Here is an 18,370-nt window from a genome sequence, read left to right on the forward strand (position 1 = left end):
TGTGTGTATATATATATATATATATATATATATATATATATATATATATATATATATATATATATACACACACACACACATGTATGTGTGTGTGTAGTTTTATCACCCTGAAAGCTATCCACTCATGTTTGGCTTAATACATGTGTTAGAAATGATAGGGAGACTACCTCTCCTTTAAATATATATTTGTATATATTTTCCAGAATATACAATATAAATATGACATATATAAATCATGCCATAAAACTAAATGCAAAATTTTCACATTATTGCATGCTTGATGTGATAATACATGCCCATTAACAGCTTTCTTATGATGTTCTCCCTTCCTGATTTTCCTTTCTGCACAGTAGCAATACTTGGGAATAAAGAGTTCTCAAATATGCTAATTAGACTGGGGGAGAAATATATCTTTCAGATTTCTTAGGGAGGATTATCTCTTCAGCCAAATATTGGACTATTACTAACTCAAAACATTAAATAATGCCTAAGGGGGTGTTTTGTTATGTGAAACGATCAGAGTTCATTTTTCTTAATTTGGCTGGAAGATTCCCTTCCATCCTGGCTGCTCCTCCAGCCATTTTTTGAAGCTTTGGTGGCAAATCAGCCACAGACTGGCTCATGGGATCAGATAACATCTTGGTGGTTTTGGATACCAGTTTTTCTTCTGAGTTGCCAGGAACTGAACTTATTCGTTGAAGTTTCATGGGCAAGTCTCCCAAACTGTAGGCTTTTTCTGAAGTTGTAGAACTCATCCTTAAGAGTTTTTTAGGAAAGTCTTCTCTTCCAGTAATTTTCTGCAGCTTCGATGGAAGTTTTGTGCTAATGTCATCTAGTCCATCTAAGCACTCCACAGAATTATGTCTTTCTTTGCTGTTAGTTATGGCTGGTGCTATTAAAGGGGATGACATGAGAAGCATTTCCTCCTGCTCTTTCACACTGTAAGGTGGGGTGGGGACTTCAAATGTTGCATGGAACTGAGAATAATCAACTTTAAAGAATCCTTCTTCTAAGGATATTACTGGAAAAAAACGATGACCCCAAAGAACTTCATCTTCAGTGTATGATGTTCGAGCTTGGCAAGTCATTCCTATAAACAGAGAGAAAACTGTTGATAAATTATGCTTAGTGGAAGCACATGGAAAGCAAGTTACACAGTTCAATTTGCTCAAACATTTATCTAAGTTAACTAAATGATAAAATAGGTTAGAAGTTTCATTGTGCATGCATAATACCTTTGCTACATATACCTTTTTCTAATGAAAAAGAGGGTGCTGAACTGTTGATGTTTGAAGGGTAATACATCATAACATAATTCATTGTTTATTATCTGTAAGCCAAAAGCAAAAAAAACAGCATAGCATACTCTCACAACATATGTGTCTCTATAAGGAGCTAAGTAGACAAATTATGTAATCATTTTCTGTCATTTAGGAAGCAATGTGATATGCAAAATAAATGATTTCAAATCCAAACTTTTCCACTATGTAAACTTAAGAAAGATTCTTAACTGAGCAGCATTTTCCTCTGATTAAAGCATGGAAAACAACACCTGTCTCAAGAGTGAGCATGAAAATAACATATAATGTTTTACATTTTCACATACGTTATCTACACATATTTGACTCTTTATAGAAAAGAACTCTTTCTCTTCATACAGAGAAAACAGAGGGAGGGAAGAGGACCAAAGTTAACACCCTCTCATATTTGTTACATGAATAAAAGATGAAGATATTTCTATATTGGGTATGGGACAGTCGTTGTGGTACTTCTATCCTTTTGGACCTACAAAGTCCGGGAATAAACTTTTTGCTCAGGTTTTAGACATCCATAATATAAAATCAGTAATCTGGGTCACTTGATGTGCCAAAATTCCATTCCTGCTCTAAGAGTTTTTGGAACCGGATGCTGGATATCAGATGTAAAATTTTGCTGTTTGTATGTTATGTTGCTTGAATATCGTTTATCTCATGGTACTCTGATTTACTCAATTTTGCTCTCTTCAAAATCAGTTATTTAGTTTGAGTTACTATCAAATCAATCAGCCTCTGAATATGCATTTTTTGAAGACTGGAAGTGCACGAATGGATTAAAAAGATACATCAAAGTTTCTGGCAAAAGATAAAATTTTGTGTTAGTAAAACTCACCACCTTCCTCTACCTTTACTATCAGACTTCTATTAAAAGCTATTAAAGTATAAAATAAAAAAAATTAAAAACCATTTCTTTAATTATTAAGTGTAATTTAAACAAGTTATGACAGTCTTTCAGCATTTAATTCAATGTTCCTTGTCACATTATTTTTATTGTTTTTAAGCCTGGAACTTGGAATAAAGGGATATTCTGCCCTTTTCCTCCCTGACTAGTAATCACACATACAATATTTGCAAAAAAGTTGGATAAAATGTATAATTAAAAGGCACACTGAAAGTAAAATGATTTTTTTTACTGAATCCTTTCAAATTGTTGCCTTGTGAATACTGTTACTTATATATTATGAAAGAATGTTATCAATACATACCATATTTTTAAATTTTTTTTTAGTTGTAGTTGCATGCAGTACCTTTATTTTATTTATTTAGTCTTTATGTGGTGCTGAGGATCAAACCCAGGGCCTCACCTGTGCTAGGCAAGCGCTCTACCGCTGAGCCACAACCCCAGCTCCAAATATCATATTTTTAAGGACAGTTAACAACAAAACAATTTGTGTTGAAGACAAATACTTATCATGAGGCAGGCACTGTGCTAGGTGCTATCTACTTTTTTCTAGTCCTCACTATGGTTCTGTCAAGAAGATATTCTTCCCTTCACTTTAAAGATAAGGAATCTAATACTTCAAGAGATTAAATCTCTTGGCCTTCTGTGGTCAGAGATCTAGTATGTTTTAGAGAAAAGATGTCAGTATCATTCTCATTTCTCTCTCTGAATGTACACATGTGTGTGTGGTTTTGTACTTTGTTAGAATGCCACTAATATTTTAATTAGGAAGTTGATTCTAAACAATTTATCGATTTAACTCTGTATGAACTAATTATCAGTGTTCTTGATCAATTGCATGTCAAGAATAGTCCCCAGAAACATTAATGTATTAAGATAATGTAGTTTAAAAGGTTATTTGTAAGTTTTGTAAACTAACATTGGTCCACATTTTGTATTTTCAAACAATTTTTTAGTCTCTGACTAAATATTTTTAGGATCAAATGAAAGAATTCTACCTTATCAGAAAAGATATAAAATTAACTTCTTGATACTTTTACTTGGTTTTATATTGACAAATTTAAAGATAGAGAAAAGACCCTACAAGCACCCTACATATAAAATAACAAAACAAATGATGTTGAAACACCCTTTAATTTCTCCCTAAAAAACATTACTCTATGCATTCATAAATTCTTTGTATCACAATTTAAATCAATGAAAAAGATCATAAATATACATTTTTTATTTTGAGTAGTATTTTCCTTACAACCCCATTTTGACTAAAAGAAGTCTTCTGATTCCATTGGCAATTGAAGGCAAGCAGGATTTTCTAAAGTGAAAGCATATACTCCATACAATCTAGTGTTTTGAAATGTAAGGTATGTTTCACAGGTTTTTCCTTTGACAAATGAATTTTAATTATTTCTAAAGGAATTAATACTGGAACAAAATTTGATAACTACCACCATTATAATCTATCTTTCTGTAACTGTTTGGCTTTATTTAGGGCATGCTCATGAAGCACAGCAACATAGACACCATTGTGGAAGAATGATCTCCAGCCTGTTCTTCTTCTGCTTCTATTGTCTCCTCTGCCCAAAGCAACTTCTATATTGGGTAAGATTTAGATAAAGCCTCTGCTGTTCAGCAGTTATTGATTGTGTAATATTTTCTGTGTCACAGGATCTAGTGATTCCCTTTGGCCTGTGGTTATATCATTTTTATCCACATCGTGCCCATCTCATGTGAGTGACACAGAAGAAACAATGGAGAAGAGTTGAGTTTGAGGTGTTCCGAGTTTAATTAAAGACTCATTACATGGAGACTCTCTGTCATTTTCACTTTAAAATATTTCAGATGTGTTCTTTAAATGGCCATTGAATTAGGTTAAAGAGATGAACTTAGTGTGGTGTCAAGGCAGAATCATGAAAGGGAAATGTCAAAAATAAAGGGGTTAGACTTTCCTGTCTCTGCATTTTAAACAGATGTACTGCCACTGGAATAAGGCACAGTAAACAACAATGTATACCCTTTTAATAGGTGAATCAATCCACAGAATAAATCTTTTTTCACAAAGTGTTTTTCATCTCAAGACTAAGAAGTCCCAGCTATTTCCAGTAGCAGCATCTGCTGCTTTGCCAGTTTCCACAGAGATGAGCTCGTGTTGATTTTCACCACATTTGTTCCAGTCTAGAATCTGGTTAAAACATGCAAACAGTAAGATTGCCAGTTAAGAGGTACAATCACATAGTACCCTTTGAATAATGGTATTCACCTGCATTTACTTTAATTCAAATAGTATTTTAGTTATGATTCTAAACACAATTTATTTAAAAATGATTTGAATTAGAGAAAGAAATATAGGGTGAAGCATTCAAAAAGGAAGAATTCTATCATGCATGCATATTCTTAGAAAACATAATTATATCTACTTCAAAGCTTCTCAATTGAAATTTGCATTTTATTTTTGAGCACCATTTTGAAATGGCCTTTGCAAAAAAGAAGTAGCACTCAAGTATATATCTTAGCTCATTGTGCACTGGTAATCATAAACATTTTTCCTATTATCCAATTTATAAAGCTCTATATCACAATTCATATATTGATTTTAAATTAATAATAACCTGAGGTAAAATCAAATTTTAACACTATGATGCTGAAGACTGGAAATATCTATTATTAATGTACTTACATCTAATAAAGTATGAAAGAAACAGCAAAAAAGCAAACAAAATTAAACTGCTAGCAAAATTTATTGGTATAATTAAAACAGTGTTATAATTTATTTTAGTTATATAGTCTGTTTGTTTTGTTTTGCAGTACTGGGGTTTGAACCCAGAAGAAGTCTACCACTGACACACATCCCCAACCCTTTTTATTTTTAACTTGAGACAATCTAAGTTGCTGAGGCTGTCCTAGAACTTATGATCCTCCAGCCTCAGCATCCTAAGTCTCTGGGATTATACAGTGCACCACTGTGCCCAACTTTTGAAATAAACCCCAAGTTTTCACACTTAGTCTCCCTTGCCAGTAGAGGTATTTAGGCAGAAAATACTGAGAAACCCTAAAAGTTGAAAATATGAATAATGTAATTTTTTTCCTATGATTGAAAATATTTTGAATGTCTATGGCTGAAAATTAACCAAAGCATTGCTTATATTCAGTGACTTAATAAAATTTTCTACATTACAAATGTGGGACAAATTACTAATATATCATACTTTCTCACTTATGTATTAATTCACTAATTTTCAGGGAAGCACAGGAAATACAGGCAAGCACTGTGGAACAATAAAAACAAGTCATCTTGATCACTATCTAAACACCAAATTCTTTCAAACCTTTAATAGGTCTATAAGAGAAGCCATTATTATTTATAGCTTATAAATGACAGGTCCAGAGATAACTTTCACAAGCTGTTTAGTAGAGGAATTGGTAAAAAATAATAATAATAATTCATATTTTTCAATTTTATAATGTTGTTGCTTCACATATATCAGTGGAAAAAAAACGAAGTTAATTTCAAACAGGAGAATAGAATCTCACCTTCCTTTCAGGCAAAATCACATGCTGGTATTTCACTAGTGATGCTTACAGGCATTTTAATATGAACAAACATTTGAATACCTGCTTCTATTGTAAATGTCGTAACACCTTAAGTACATAAAAAATCAAAGATCTGTAAAGTCAAAATTTTGTAAGGTTTTCACCTCTATTTAAGTTTTTCTAGCTCTTATCCTTGGCTTCTGATAATCCTCTAGAAAACAACTCAAGGTAGTCATTGACAATCAGTAATGTGGTATGTTGTAATAGTGACTAGGAGGGGTAGAATTCAAATTTTTAAATTAATACTATTTTTCTTATTATATAAAATCATAAGTTCAGTAAAGCCATGTAATAACAATGATTGTATAGGGGGGATGTTCCAAGTGTTTCTCTAAACTCACAACTCTGTGAGGAAGCACTGTTACCTTAGTCTCATATTTCTAGAGGGGTAAACTAAATCCACAGAGCGGTAACAAAACAGTAAGTTTACATAGAGGTTCTGAAGCTGGAATCTGAACTCAAGAAAATGGGCTTGAGAATTCATGCTTCTAATACCTACATTTTACTCTTATCAAATTGTATTATGTAGTCCAAAGAAGGAATAGGAGAGATATAAGTAATAGAAATATGGTTAATGGGGCTAAGGCTGTAGCTCAGTGGCAGAGCACTTGCCTAGCATGTAGGAGGCACTGGGTTTGATCCTTACTTAGAACCACATAAAAAATAAATAAAATAAAGTCTGCTGACCATCTACAACTATAATTTTTTTAAAAAAAGAAATGTAGTTAATGAATACTCAAAGTTTCAACTTTGGATACAATATTGTAGAATCTATGATTTTTTTTGTGGTTAGGAGGATCCAATTTGACACAATGAAGACAAAAACATGAGGCATAAAGAAAATGAGGACCATTTTTATAGAGATGAACTCAAGAGGCACTTTGCATGGCTCCATGAAGAAAGAACTCTTCTTCCAGAAAATCTTGGAGTCACATTCCAGTTCTACCATCTATGTAATTTAATTTTGGGAAGGTATAGTTGTTTCTTCTCCCCAGTTTTCTGAATTAAAATAATAATGGTACTTAGATCCTAGAATCATCCATATAGTTTTATGAGATATTGTTTGCAATGTCTGAATAAATATTAGCTATTAAATTTATGGTACCTCTTATAAATGTAGAAAAAAATATAGAACACAAAAAATATCAGTAAGCTTTTAAAAATTAAATTAATTTTTGACTAATCAGGACAAAAGTTGTCTGCCTATGTTCCCCTGGCTATTGGTTAAATGGTTGAATATTAATAGTAAAAACATTAGTGAATATATCAGTTACATATTTCAATCTTAAAAATGTGCTGAAAAATAATAAATGAAAAGTAAAAATAAACATAAAAGACTGTGCCAAACATTGTGCTATAGAGAGTTTATGAATTTTATTTTATTATATCAGAGAAACACTATGAATCAGGTTTTATTATTTCAGGGAGCTTTGGAAAATTCACATAATAAGATGTAAACAGTTGAGCTCAGTTCATACCCTATACTGAATTCTAAACCTATGCTCATAATCAATAACTTTTCTACCTCATGATTTTCTTAATGATATGGTACTGAAATATAAATACAGAATTCAAAATTAATATTATATATGTGTATAGTATGCATATTTCATGTTATTAAGTAAATTGTACATTGTTTATTTCTAGTGTAGGGTGCATATTTTTCAATTTTCTTTCTGAGGAAACAAAACCTTTAGGAATTTCTATCCGATTAGAAAAAAGGAGATGCTGCAGGATAACAATAGCTGATCTTCTAGGGTCCAAATGAAGCTGGGAATACAAGGCCACTTATACAGAGGACATAGCAGATGTCCCATCTAACACCAAGCACTGAATCCCTGCTCCTCTACTAATTAATATCCTCCACTAATTAATGTGTGACCCTGAAAAAACTATTAAATTTTTTTAAGCCTCAGTTTTATCATCTGTAATTGAAGCCAATCCTACAGATTTCACTTGCATATTGTGAGCACTAAATGAAACAAAGGAAATAACACATTATTTTTCCTCCTTAAATCTATCTTCTTTGTTTTTTTTTCTTCAAATTGGCTGTTGTTTTTATTTGCATCAGCTAAGAGCTTAGCACACAGAGCATGTTATATATCACAAAATAATTTCCTAGTTCACCCTAAATATTGCTCTGGAGATTATTGAATGAGATTGTAGCTGTTCTTTCCCTAAAGTACTTCCAAAAATTTACCCATCCCCCAAGACATAATAACTGTGAGGATCACTTGGCATTCTCTGCATGCTCTCTATTTTATTACACTGAGCTGAGCCTAAATTTAAACTATAAACTTTCTGAAGAAGCTTATGATTTTTATCTTGTTTATAAAACATAAAGACATTGTGTACTCTACAGTTCAATAATACTAAGGTTACTGGCATCAAGTTCTTTTGAGATGCAGGTTGCAAAGCCATTAAGAATACATAAACCGTTTCCAGAAACTGCAGTTTTCAAATAGAAGGAATCCCTTTAAAGCTCAACATAGTCTGCTCAGACAGACTTTTAGAGAGAAGTGGAAGTTTCTGGCAGGCATTCAACCCAATATTATCCTCTATTATTTACAAGCACTTGGTCTTACAATGTGTTCTCAGACATCAGTTTGCCATTATTGCTCAAGCTAGGTCAAAGAATTCTTAAAAAAATAAAAAAGAAGAAAAATCTAATTGTATTTGTTAGGAAATAAAACTACAATCAGAAATTTAGCAACAGATATTTCAAACATAATACTCTAGGTTTCTAAGTTCCCAGAAAAAAAGAAAAAATATGTAGATTCTTAGCAACGACGTGCAGAACAAATTGCTACACTTCCCCAAAGGAATAGAAGTGCAGATGCTAAGGGCCAATGGCAGATATAAAATATAACAGGGAATTCATGCTGGAAACATACTCAGGAGAGACAGAATAACATTAAGCAGTGTAGCAAGGATTTAGGGTATAAATTTGAGATTGTTTCTGTTTGAACCATTCAATATAAGATCAAGGGCATATTGCTTACATTCCTGAACCTTACTTGCTATTTAATATGCATAGTAACAGGAATATTAATATATAATTCATAAAGTTATTATGACAATAAATGTTAAAACCTATTTATGGGTTTACCATATTAGCTAGTAAATAATAAAGGTTGGATCATTAATAGCTCTTTTTAATCTTTATTATTGGAGTACCAATGAATTAAAAGGCCAATTTAGATATGTTTTAAATCATTCTTTGACAATCATCTCATGTTGTAGATGCCACTCAAAGCAAATGTAATAATTTTTCCTCATTAATCTCTGGGGATTTGCACAGACCACGTTCCCTCCTCTTATCTGGAGACTGAGGAAGCATGTATCATTACACACATTTTGAAATAAGTCAAGTCTATTTCCACTGTCAATCTGGCCTGCCCTGAACAAATGTTACTTAACTTTATAGTAACAACTACTTTCCACAAAGTACAATTAATTTATCTACTGTGTTTTACAGCACTATCTTCACCTTTCCACGGTCACATCATATGGGAACATTATAGAATCTGCCAAATTAATTTTCAACTGGTCATCATTCCCTTAACAGTGGAAATGTTCCATTCTTAGCCCACCTGTTTTTTGGCTTTTCCCTATGGTACCTATTAAAAACATGATTCCTTGCATTGTCAATTACAGAATCCAAACAAGAGCTACCATAATCCATTCATGCTATTGTTTTTTCCTAACACGATGTGATTTTAGTTTCCAAAACACCATAATTGTAAAGGTATAATGTGACACAGTTGCTGTTGGAGGATGCCCCACGTATTCAGGCTCATAGCTGAAAAGGTTATTTTTCAAAAGGAAAATGTAATAACTTGCTAGCTTAAAGAAATATAAATGGAAAATCTTTTAGGTAATGCTGACATTTAATTGTATTGAAGAACATTATTCCTAGTCATAAGAAAGAAAAAATCTTTTAAAGTATTTTCTAAAACAATTACATGAATGTCAACTTTTTCTAAATGTTACATACAATTATAGTGATTAAACGCTTAGATTAATACCCATTTTAAAAAAACATTCCTAAAACTTTTCTTTAAAATGTCATGCCTTACAATCTGATACTCATACAAAATAAATAAATTAAATATTTGCTAAGATGTCTTCCTAATTTCTTTAAAAACTTGTTCTAAATTGCCATTATAGTAAGTTTCATCTCTTAAAAACCCTTTATAATAATAACTATAGCCAGGCATGGTGACACAAGTCTATAATCCCAGTAACTATGGAGACTGAGACAAGAGGATCACGAGTTTAAAGCCAGTTTCAGCAAAATGAGGCACAAGACCCTGTCTCTAAATGAAATACAAAATAGGGTCGGGGATGTGGCTCAGTGGTTTAGTGCTCCCGAGTACAATCCCTGGCACTCCCATCCTCCATCCAAAAAAAAAAAAAAAAACCCTATAATAATAGCTATAACACATAATGAAAAATATGTGCCAGATCATAATGTTTTATGCACGTTATCATCCAAGTCTCCCCACTTCCCTATAAAGTATTTATTATTCTTTTTTCTCATATGAGAGATAAAGATACTAGAGTATAGGATAATGAAATAGCTTGTCCAAAGTTACATGACATGAGATGGTTGTAGTTAACATACAAACCTAGTCCTTCATTCCAGAGACAACTTTTTAAACTTCATGCTATTCTGCTATACTTGTCTTGAATGATGACTTTCCCATCAGATAGAAAATACCACTTTCCACCCCTATTACTTAGTCCATGCTATTTCAAATGCATGGCATGTTCTTTTTTACCCCATTTGACAATTTCTCGCAATCACAGCACAAATCAAATGTATTTAATTCTAACTTATTATCTTTTAAAATGTTATATCGGCCCCCATACATGTGTGCTTGCATGTATAAACATACACATTCCTCACTAGGCACTTTAAATGTCTCAATGACATACATAATTAACTTCAATCCATAATAATATTTAACATTAATTTATTAAGCATCTGCTTTCTGCCAGGCATTCTTTCAGGCACTCAATTCCAAGGTGCTATAACAATGGGATGAAAGATAACCCTCTTGACCTCCATTTCCCCTAAGTTTCATAAGGAGACTCTTATCCATCTTATCTACCTAGTAGCCAACACTATACCGGGCATTAGATGCTCAGTGCATGGCTGAGGATAAAAATGGAGGCAAGGGAACAACGAGGCTAATAACCTTAAAGGAGGAGAATGATACAGATTTGCCATAGCCATCACCAAGCTACACCAACATCTCTACAGAGAATCACTAACAAAACTGCAAGTGATATAATTTTTAATGCAATAGGTAACCACAATATGTAAACATGGGTTAATTTCTGTGCTTTGAAGATGATGATATATTGGGGTATTAGTTTTATTTTGCAGTGTTGGGGATAGAACCCGGGGCTCTGTGCATGCCACACAAGCTCTCTACCACTGAACTATGTCCCCATCCCTAGAAAATGATCTGTCAATTAGTTCAACAAATGAACTCAAAAATTGAGTTTGAAATATCTGTACTAATAGATTCTTATATTGATTAGTGGTGCAATGGGAAAGAATACCAAAATGAATTACATATAATCACTATGTAAGTTATGAATAACTTACATAAAAGAGCATACTTTCTTATAAATAATATTTAATGATAATTGGTTACTTTCTTCCTCATATCTCTATGAAATCATACACAGATATTCATAGAAACAGTAACTAGAAATGTTGGAGTTAGCTGTATTAACCATTATACCACAGAATTATTAAATTAATCAGACTTTTCTTATATGCTCAAATATATGACTTCTATAAATCAATCATCTTGGTGAAATTCCTACCCTTCATGTAACTATAACTGATCACCTTTTAAAATAGAGTACATCTATTTTTCCTGACACTTTAAAATTTGTTTCCCCTCTAATTCATGAGTATTACTTTTTATATAGACTGCCACATTTTTTTCAATCAAAAACTATAGTTATTTTTTAACATCTCTTTTGGCAGAAAGTCAAATACATTTTGTTTGCTTGTAGGCTTAGAACAGAGCCTGAATAAATATTTGCAATTCAGCAGTTGTTCTGAGTCTATGTTTTGCAGTAAAAGGTCAGAGAATTATAATGACTTATAATTCTAATTTTGCTCTTATGTTATTTATAGAGGCTAAATGAAAAATAAATTCTCTACAATTTTGTGGGAAGTACTCTGAGTGATTTTGAGTGTGAAAATACCACATCACAGTAATATCCACAAATATATGATATTTTGACACATGTATTTTAAAAGAAAAATAATGATTTGTTTGAACATGTATATACAAGTCTTCTGAAGGAATTTAATTTCCTTTCATGACAAACAGACATCTGAAGTCAAACGATTAAGTTTCCTTAAACTACATGGATTCTCATCTCTTTAGATACTATTTTAATTTACCTCAATTTCATGAAAAATAGAAAACCACTTTTTAGAAGTTAAAAAAAAAAGTACTGAGGCAAATAATATATGAAAAATGAGATGAAACTGTGACTTCCTTAAAAATCAAAATTTTCAGAAGAAATGATAACCAAGCTCTATGAATTGATGCTAAAATGTAGCTCAAACCTAAGGCAGCTAAGACCCCTCCCCCTACACACACATGTAGTTTTTAAAGTAAAAAATTGTCTATCTACAGGATTCTGTTAATATGCATATCCGGAGTCCAGAGGTAAAATTCTCAAATGGCCTAATGACCTGTAGGGAAATTTTATCAAAAAATATATATATCTTTGAAGAATATTTTGACATCTATGAGTACAATTATCTATATCATACAAGTGGTGCTAAGACATACAATATATTAAACTGCCTCATATTCAGACTTGTTAATATTGCAAAGCAAAAAAGCCAAGGAAGGGAAAGAGAAAATATATTTTGATCCACCTGAAATATCAAAAATCAAGTGTTCTGGCCAGATCTCCGCTTTGGACTCATTACACAGAATTAATTATTGGTTAAGAGAAGTTTTACTTTGTGGCCATACATATTTATAATTTTTGTGTAGGTATATATGGCCACATATATTTTTGTGCCATTTAGATTCAGAAACTATATTCTTATGTATTCTGCCAATTTTAATATCTAACTCATGATGTTCATCCTTCAATATGTTACATTTTGAACAACAAAAAAGGAAAAGAATTTAATGTAACTCAGTTATTTTGTTTCAAGTAATATTTCACTCTGCTTATAAATATTTTAGAGTTAAAAATAGAATATTCTAGTTAGCCTGAAAAAAATACATAAACTGTGTATGATTAAATCTTCACTTTAACATGTTGCCCTGAACTTAAAATCATTAAACTACAGGGACACGGCCACATCAATGTTTATAGCAGCGTGATTCACAATAGCTAAACTGTGGAACCAACCTAGATGCCCTTCAGTAGATTAATGGACAAAAAGAATGTGGCATATATACACAATGGAATTTTACTAAGCAATAAAAGAGAATAAAATCATGGCATTTGCAGGTAAATGGATGGAACTGGAGAAGATTATTCTAATGAAGTTAGCCAATCTCAAAAAACCAAATGCTGAATGTCTTCTCTGATAAAGAAGGCTGATTCATAGTGGGGTAGGGAGGGGGAGCACGGGAGGAATAGACAAACTCTAGACAGGGAAGAGGAGTGGGAGGAAAAGGAACGGGGCAGGGGATTAGCAAGGATGGTGGAATGTGATGGTCATCATTATCCAAAGTACATGTATAAAGACACAAAGTGATGTCAACATACTTTATATACAACCAGATATATGAAAAAATTGTGCTGTATATGTGTAATAAGTATTATAATGCATTTACTGTCTTTTATTTTTTAAAAAAAAATCAATAAAAAAAGAAGAGATTAAAATAAATGTTGCCCTGAGTATCCAAAAATTATTCTGAGGCTGCTATATTCACCAATGCATGTATTTATTTAAGAAGAAGGTAAAATGAGAGAAATCTCTCTATATTTAGAGGATGGATCAAGAATAACAGTAATATGTAAAGTCAAATCAAAAAGAAGAATATTGGAGGCATTGATATTAATAAATAAATGGAAAGAAAACCTGATTAGAGAGGTGGAGAGAGTAAGTTTTGTTTCAAATACGTCATTATGAAGTAATGCAGGTAATCAATAAAAACAACATCATCTAATTCTTAGTTGTATAAATATATAACATGTGCATATATACATATATATTATATGTAAGTTTTATGCTTAAAGATTAACAACATTTTATTTTTAGAATTGCTGTGACATATTACTATTTTTTTCAGATAAAAAATTAGACCTAAATAAATGAGCAAAAGTTCTCAACAGACATCTCAACAAAGGAGATACACACAAGGTAAAAAAAAAATGAGAAGATGTTCAACATCATGTCATCAGGAAAGTGATAATTAAAACAACAATGAGTTACCATTGTACTCCTATGAGAATACACCAAATGGCACACCCATTCTGACACAGTTTGCCAATGTCCAGTACAACTAAAGTACTCTTAAGATACTATCTAGTCATCAAACTCCTTGATATTTATGCGACTATATTAAAAATTTAGGTACCTGTAAAAGTCTGCATAGAAATATCTACAGCAGCTTTATTCATAATTGCCCAGGCTTGGAAGCAACCAAAATGTTCTTAAAGAGGTGATGGATAAATAAGCTGTGGTATATCCATACCACGGAATATTATCAATGATAAAAAGAAATGACCTATTAAGCCACAAAAGACAGAGAGCAATGTTAAATGCACACTATAAATTGAAAGAAGCCACTCTCAATAGGCTTCATGGTGTATTATTCCAATTAAATAACATTCTAATCATGTAAATTTTTTTACTGTTATGCATCAGTGGAAAACAAAATTTAATTAAAAATAAAAATGAGTACATTTAAGTTTTACAAAAGCTTTTAAAAATTTACTTCTAAGGCAGGGTGCAGTAGCCAATGCCTATAATCCCAGAAGCTCGGGAGGCTGATGCATGAGGATAGTGAGTTCAAAATCAGCGTCAGCAACTTAGCAAGGCCATTCGTAACTTAGTGAGACCTTATCTCTAAATAAAATACAAAAAGGGCTTGGAATGTGGCTCAGTGGTTGAGTGCCCCGGGTTCAATCCCTGATACAAAAAAAAAAAAAATTACTTCTAAGGATGACACAGAAGTCCCATAAAGAAACAGGCACATCTGTTAGGAAAGAAACAAGTAAGCTTTCTATGTCTTCTAAGTTAATTTCCAGATTTAAGTCTAATGTCAAAGTTTCCATAAACAAAGCTAAAACTATGTAATTATTCTCTAAGTCATGAAGAAAAGTCCCCTCTATAATTTGAAGTCATCATTACGGTTTCAGCCGTGCCACTCCTCTGGTGCTGACAGCTCCCAGTTATTCGTAAGCTATAATCATGCTCTTTTAAATCTGTGTATTTCTCAAGTAGTATATATTGTTTTCTTTTGTTGGGGATATTCTGCTGGGCATCAAACACAGGTTCTTCCACATGCTGGGCAGGTACTGTACCCCTGAGCCACATCCCTAGACTATTCTTTCCTTAATCTCTATGTAGACACTAATTCCTTCCATAGTTAGAATGTCTAATAAAGGATGGAAGGAGTATAGCCCCATATAAAGCGGTATCACATAAGATCTATGTATGGAACTCCTGTGAGAATATGGCAGCCTCTTCATAAAGGTACTCATCATCACCAAACAAAGGGAAACATGTCCAGATTGCTTTTTAAAAGAAACAGAAAGTAAACATTCAAAACCTTAATTCACCAGAGATGGTTTTAACATTATACTGGTAAAGTTCAATCTTTCAAGACTCTCATCGGCACAAGTACTTTCCATTTTCATAACTTTGATTCATACTCTTTTATTTCTTTTTTCTTAAAGAAGTCTTACCAAATATGTGTAAATTTCTAGCCCTACCTTTTGCTCCTGCAAAATGTTATAATGTAATCAAAGCAAATTTCCCTGATGTGGAATACCTTTACAATGAAGCAGATTTGCCATTGCCTGGGTGCCAATGAATTCTTCTGCTGTTAATACATAAGAACATTGGAAGCAGCATGTACCTTTCCCATCCCTTTTATAGGCATTGCCTATTTCATCTCAATTACACATCTCATCCATACAAATATCCCAAGGACATTGTTCTTAACCTGGTATCAGTAGCACTGTCTTTGACAGCAAGACCTGATGATTTATCTTGACTTAACAACTCTCCTTCACAATCCCCATTCTTTTCTTTCAAGGGATATTGATTTAAGAGTGGCTACTGTCAGTAGAAATATTATCATTAACATTTTAGTGTTTATTTTCAGGAACTAAGATTGTCTTATACAAAACTCTTTCTATAGTAAAAGGTTATACTTCTCCATTTTCTTTGCCGGAAAACCTCTATCAGATACAGACTATTTGGTGTATATAGAAGGGAAATTGTACTTATCACCTGAAAAAATGTGTTATTGCACTCAGTAGGAGGTAATTGATGGTTTTTATCAAAGGCTGTGACACAGTCTGATAGTGTGTTAAAGACATCACTTGGGCTGCTCTGAGAAAATAGTCTGACTGAAGCAAATAGAGCAGGTGGGAAGTTGTAGTAAAAGACAATAACCAGGAGTGGCCATGGAGAGAGAGCAAAAAGATATTTAAAAGGCAAATTGAACAGGACTTGACAACGGATTGGAGTTAAAAGGTGAGAAAGACCACCTACCAAACAATTTCTTATTGTTAGAATGATGAAGATGGACATGCTCAGAAATTTCACTCATATATCCCCCAAGAAAGGGAAGATAAAAATTGTAAATCAAATCATACTGGTTTGTTTTCTGAATTTCCTGATCAAATATATCTGACAGTTTTGTAGCATCAAGACTGCAACAGTCTCAACAGTCAGTAGCATGAGAAAAATAATCATCTTCATCTCATCATGTGCCATTAAACTAAAAACAATTACTTGCAACTAAATTGTCTCTCCATTCTGCTAAGCTCAAAGAAAATGTTATGACCGAAGTGTCACCTCAAGTCTTAAGTTCTATATCTGGCATTAATTTCATTAATTATAGCCTCTTTGTTTTACTTTCAATCTGCTGACAGAGCACTGACTGGGTCTCAGCCAACTAATCTGATTAAATATATTAAGTTTGAAATACATGATATGCATCATAATGCAATTGTTTTTTCAAGTCTTTTGTTTGGACAAACAGGTATCAATAATCTTATGGTGATTTGGTAATGTTTAAATATAGTTTTAATGAAAGCTACTCACTTTCCTATAATCAATCAGAATCTGTTGAAATAGATGAAAAACTCTTGTTTGTTTTTCCAAGAAAATGAGAGCAAAATGGGAAAATAAAATTACTTAAGGGACAGCTGTAATGAGACAAAAATACTATCCTTTGTAAATGAATAAGTCTTATCACCTAAGCAGTATATTTACTAAAATCTAGACTGATTTCAACTGGAGAAGCCTTAGCAGACATATTAGAATTCTAACTTGTATCAAAAAAGGAAAATGAGGTTCAAAAAACTAACCTATGCCAGCCCTACCTATTTTACATTTTTTATGACAAAATTTGGTTTACAGATGATGTCAACAGTAGAGAGTTTAAACTGGGAACTTAGGTTCAATGACCTCACAATTTGAACATAATATAAGTCCTTGCCTTAAAATGAAAAGAATGTGATTATGTCTAAATTATTCAGATTAATTTAATTCTCTGAACAGGTTTGAGAACATTCTGAGTTACCTCTTATTTTAATGAACAGTCTAGTTGCTATTAGAATATGTGAAGGAAACGACCATCTGTCTTCTTCTCTGCTGTCATTTAAAAATATTTGAGTTTCAGTCCTTGCTATACCTACTCTGAGGTCCCATCAACTATTTGGACTCTCTAATTCACCATGGCAAGAAGGCAAATAACAGAATCAAGATGGTATAGCTGATGAAAAGGTATAGTCACTGAGTATTTTTAAAGATTTTTATTTCAGACCTAAATATTATGTAAAACCATTTTTACATAAAAGAGTATAATTGGTATTACATATTTTTGATCTGGTAAATTGGTTAAGTAAATTCTATTTTTCTGCTGTCTTCTGTGTGAAAAGTTCAAACTAAACATTTTTCTCTAAACCTATCTATTTAGCAATTGAGATTAAAAAGGATATAAGGTTTTACACATCCTGGATATGGACAAAAGATAGAATTAGCAACAAGAGACTTCCCACCGCTGCCTGAGTGAGCACCTTGCAGTGGAGGAGGCTGGGGATGAAGTGTTGATGTCCAAGCTGTGCTTCACGTTAGACTGCAGTGACCCTGTCTGGTCTAAGGATCTAGCTGTTGTTCCTGTTGCCATCTCATGTGATGCAAGCCTAATGGTGATAAATCCCCCGATTATGTCAAATCCCCTACCAGTCTTGACAAATCACCACCCAAAATGGCAACACGCAACCCATGTCCAGCAAACTGATGAGCCTAAATATATTGGAAACTTCTAACTCAACCCTCCCCTTTCCCAGCAAGTGGGAACTCCCACCCTCTTCC

The 18,370-nt window shown here is 32.7% G+C and overlaps 1 protein-coding gene across 1 annotated transcript in view; it reads right to left on the reverse strand.

Annotated features, from left to right (window-relative positions):
* Positions 1-503: 503 nt before the first annotated feature.
* Kcnj3 (potassium inwardly rectifying channel subfamily J member 3) overlaps positions 504-18,370 on the reverse strand; it is a 133,329-nt gene continuing 115,462 nt past the window's right edge. Inside the window, exon 3 of the mRNA XM_027938018.2 lies at positions 504-1,090. Coding sequence (XP_027793819.1) covers positions 504-1,090 — 587 coding nt within the window. The remainder of the gene's footprint in view (positions 1,091-18,370) is intronic.

The sequence above is a fragment of the Marmota flaviventris genome, chromosome 11, assembly GCF_047511675.1.
Source record: "Marmota flaviventris isolate mMarFla1 chromosome 11, mMarFla1.hap1, whole genome shotgun sequence".
Classification (NCBI taxonomy): Eukaryota; Metazoa; Chordata; class Mammalia; order Rodentia; family Sciuridae; genus Marmota; species Marmota flaviventris.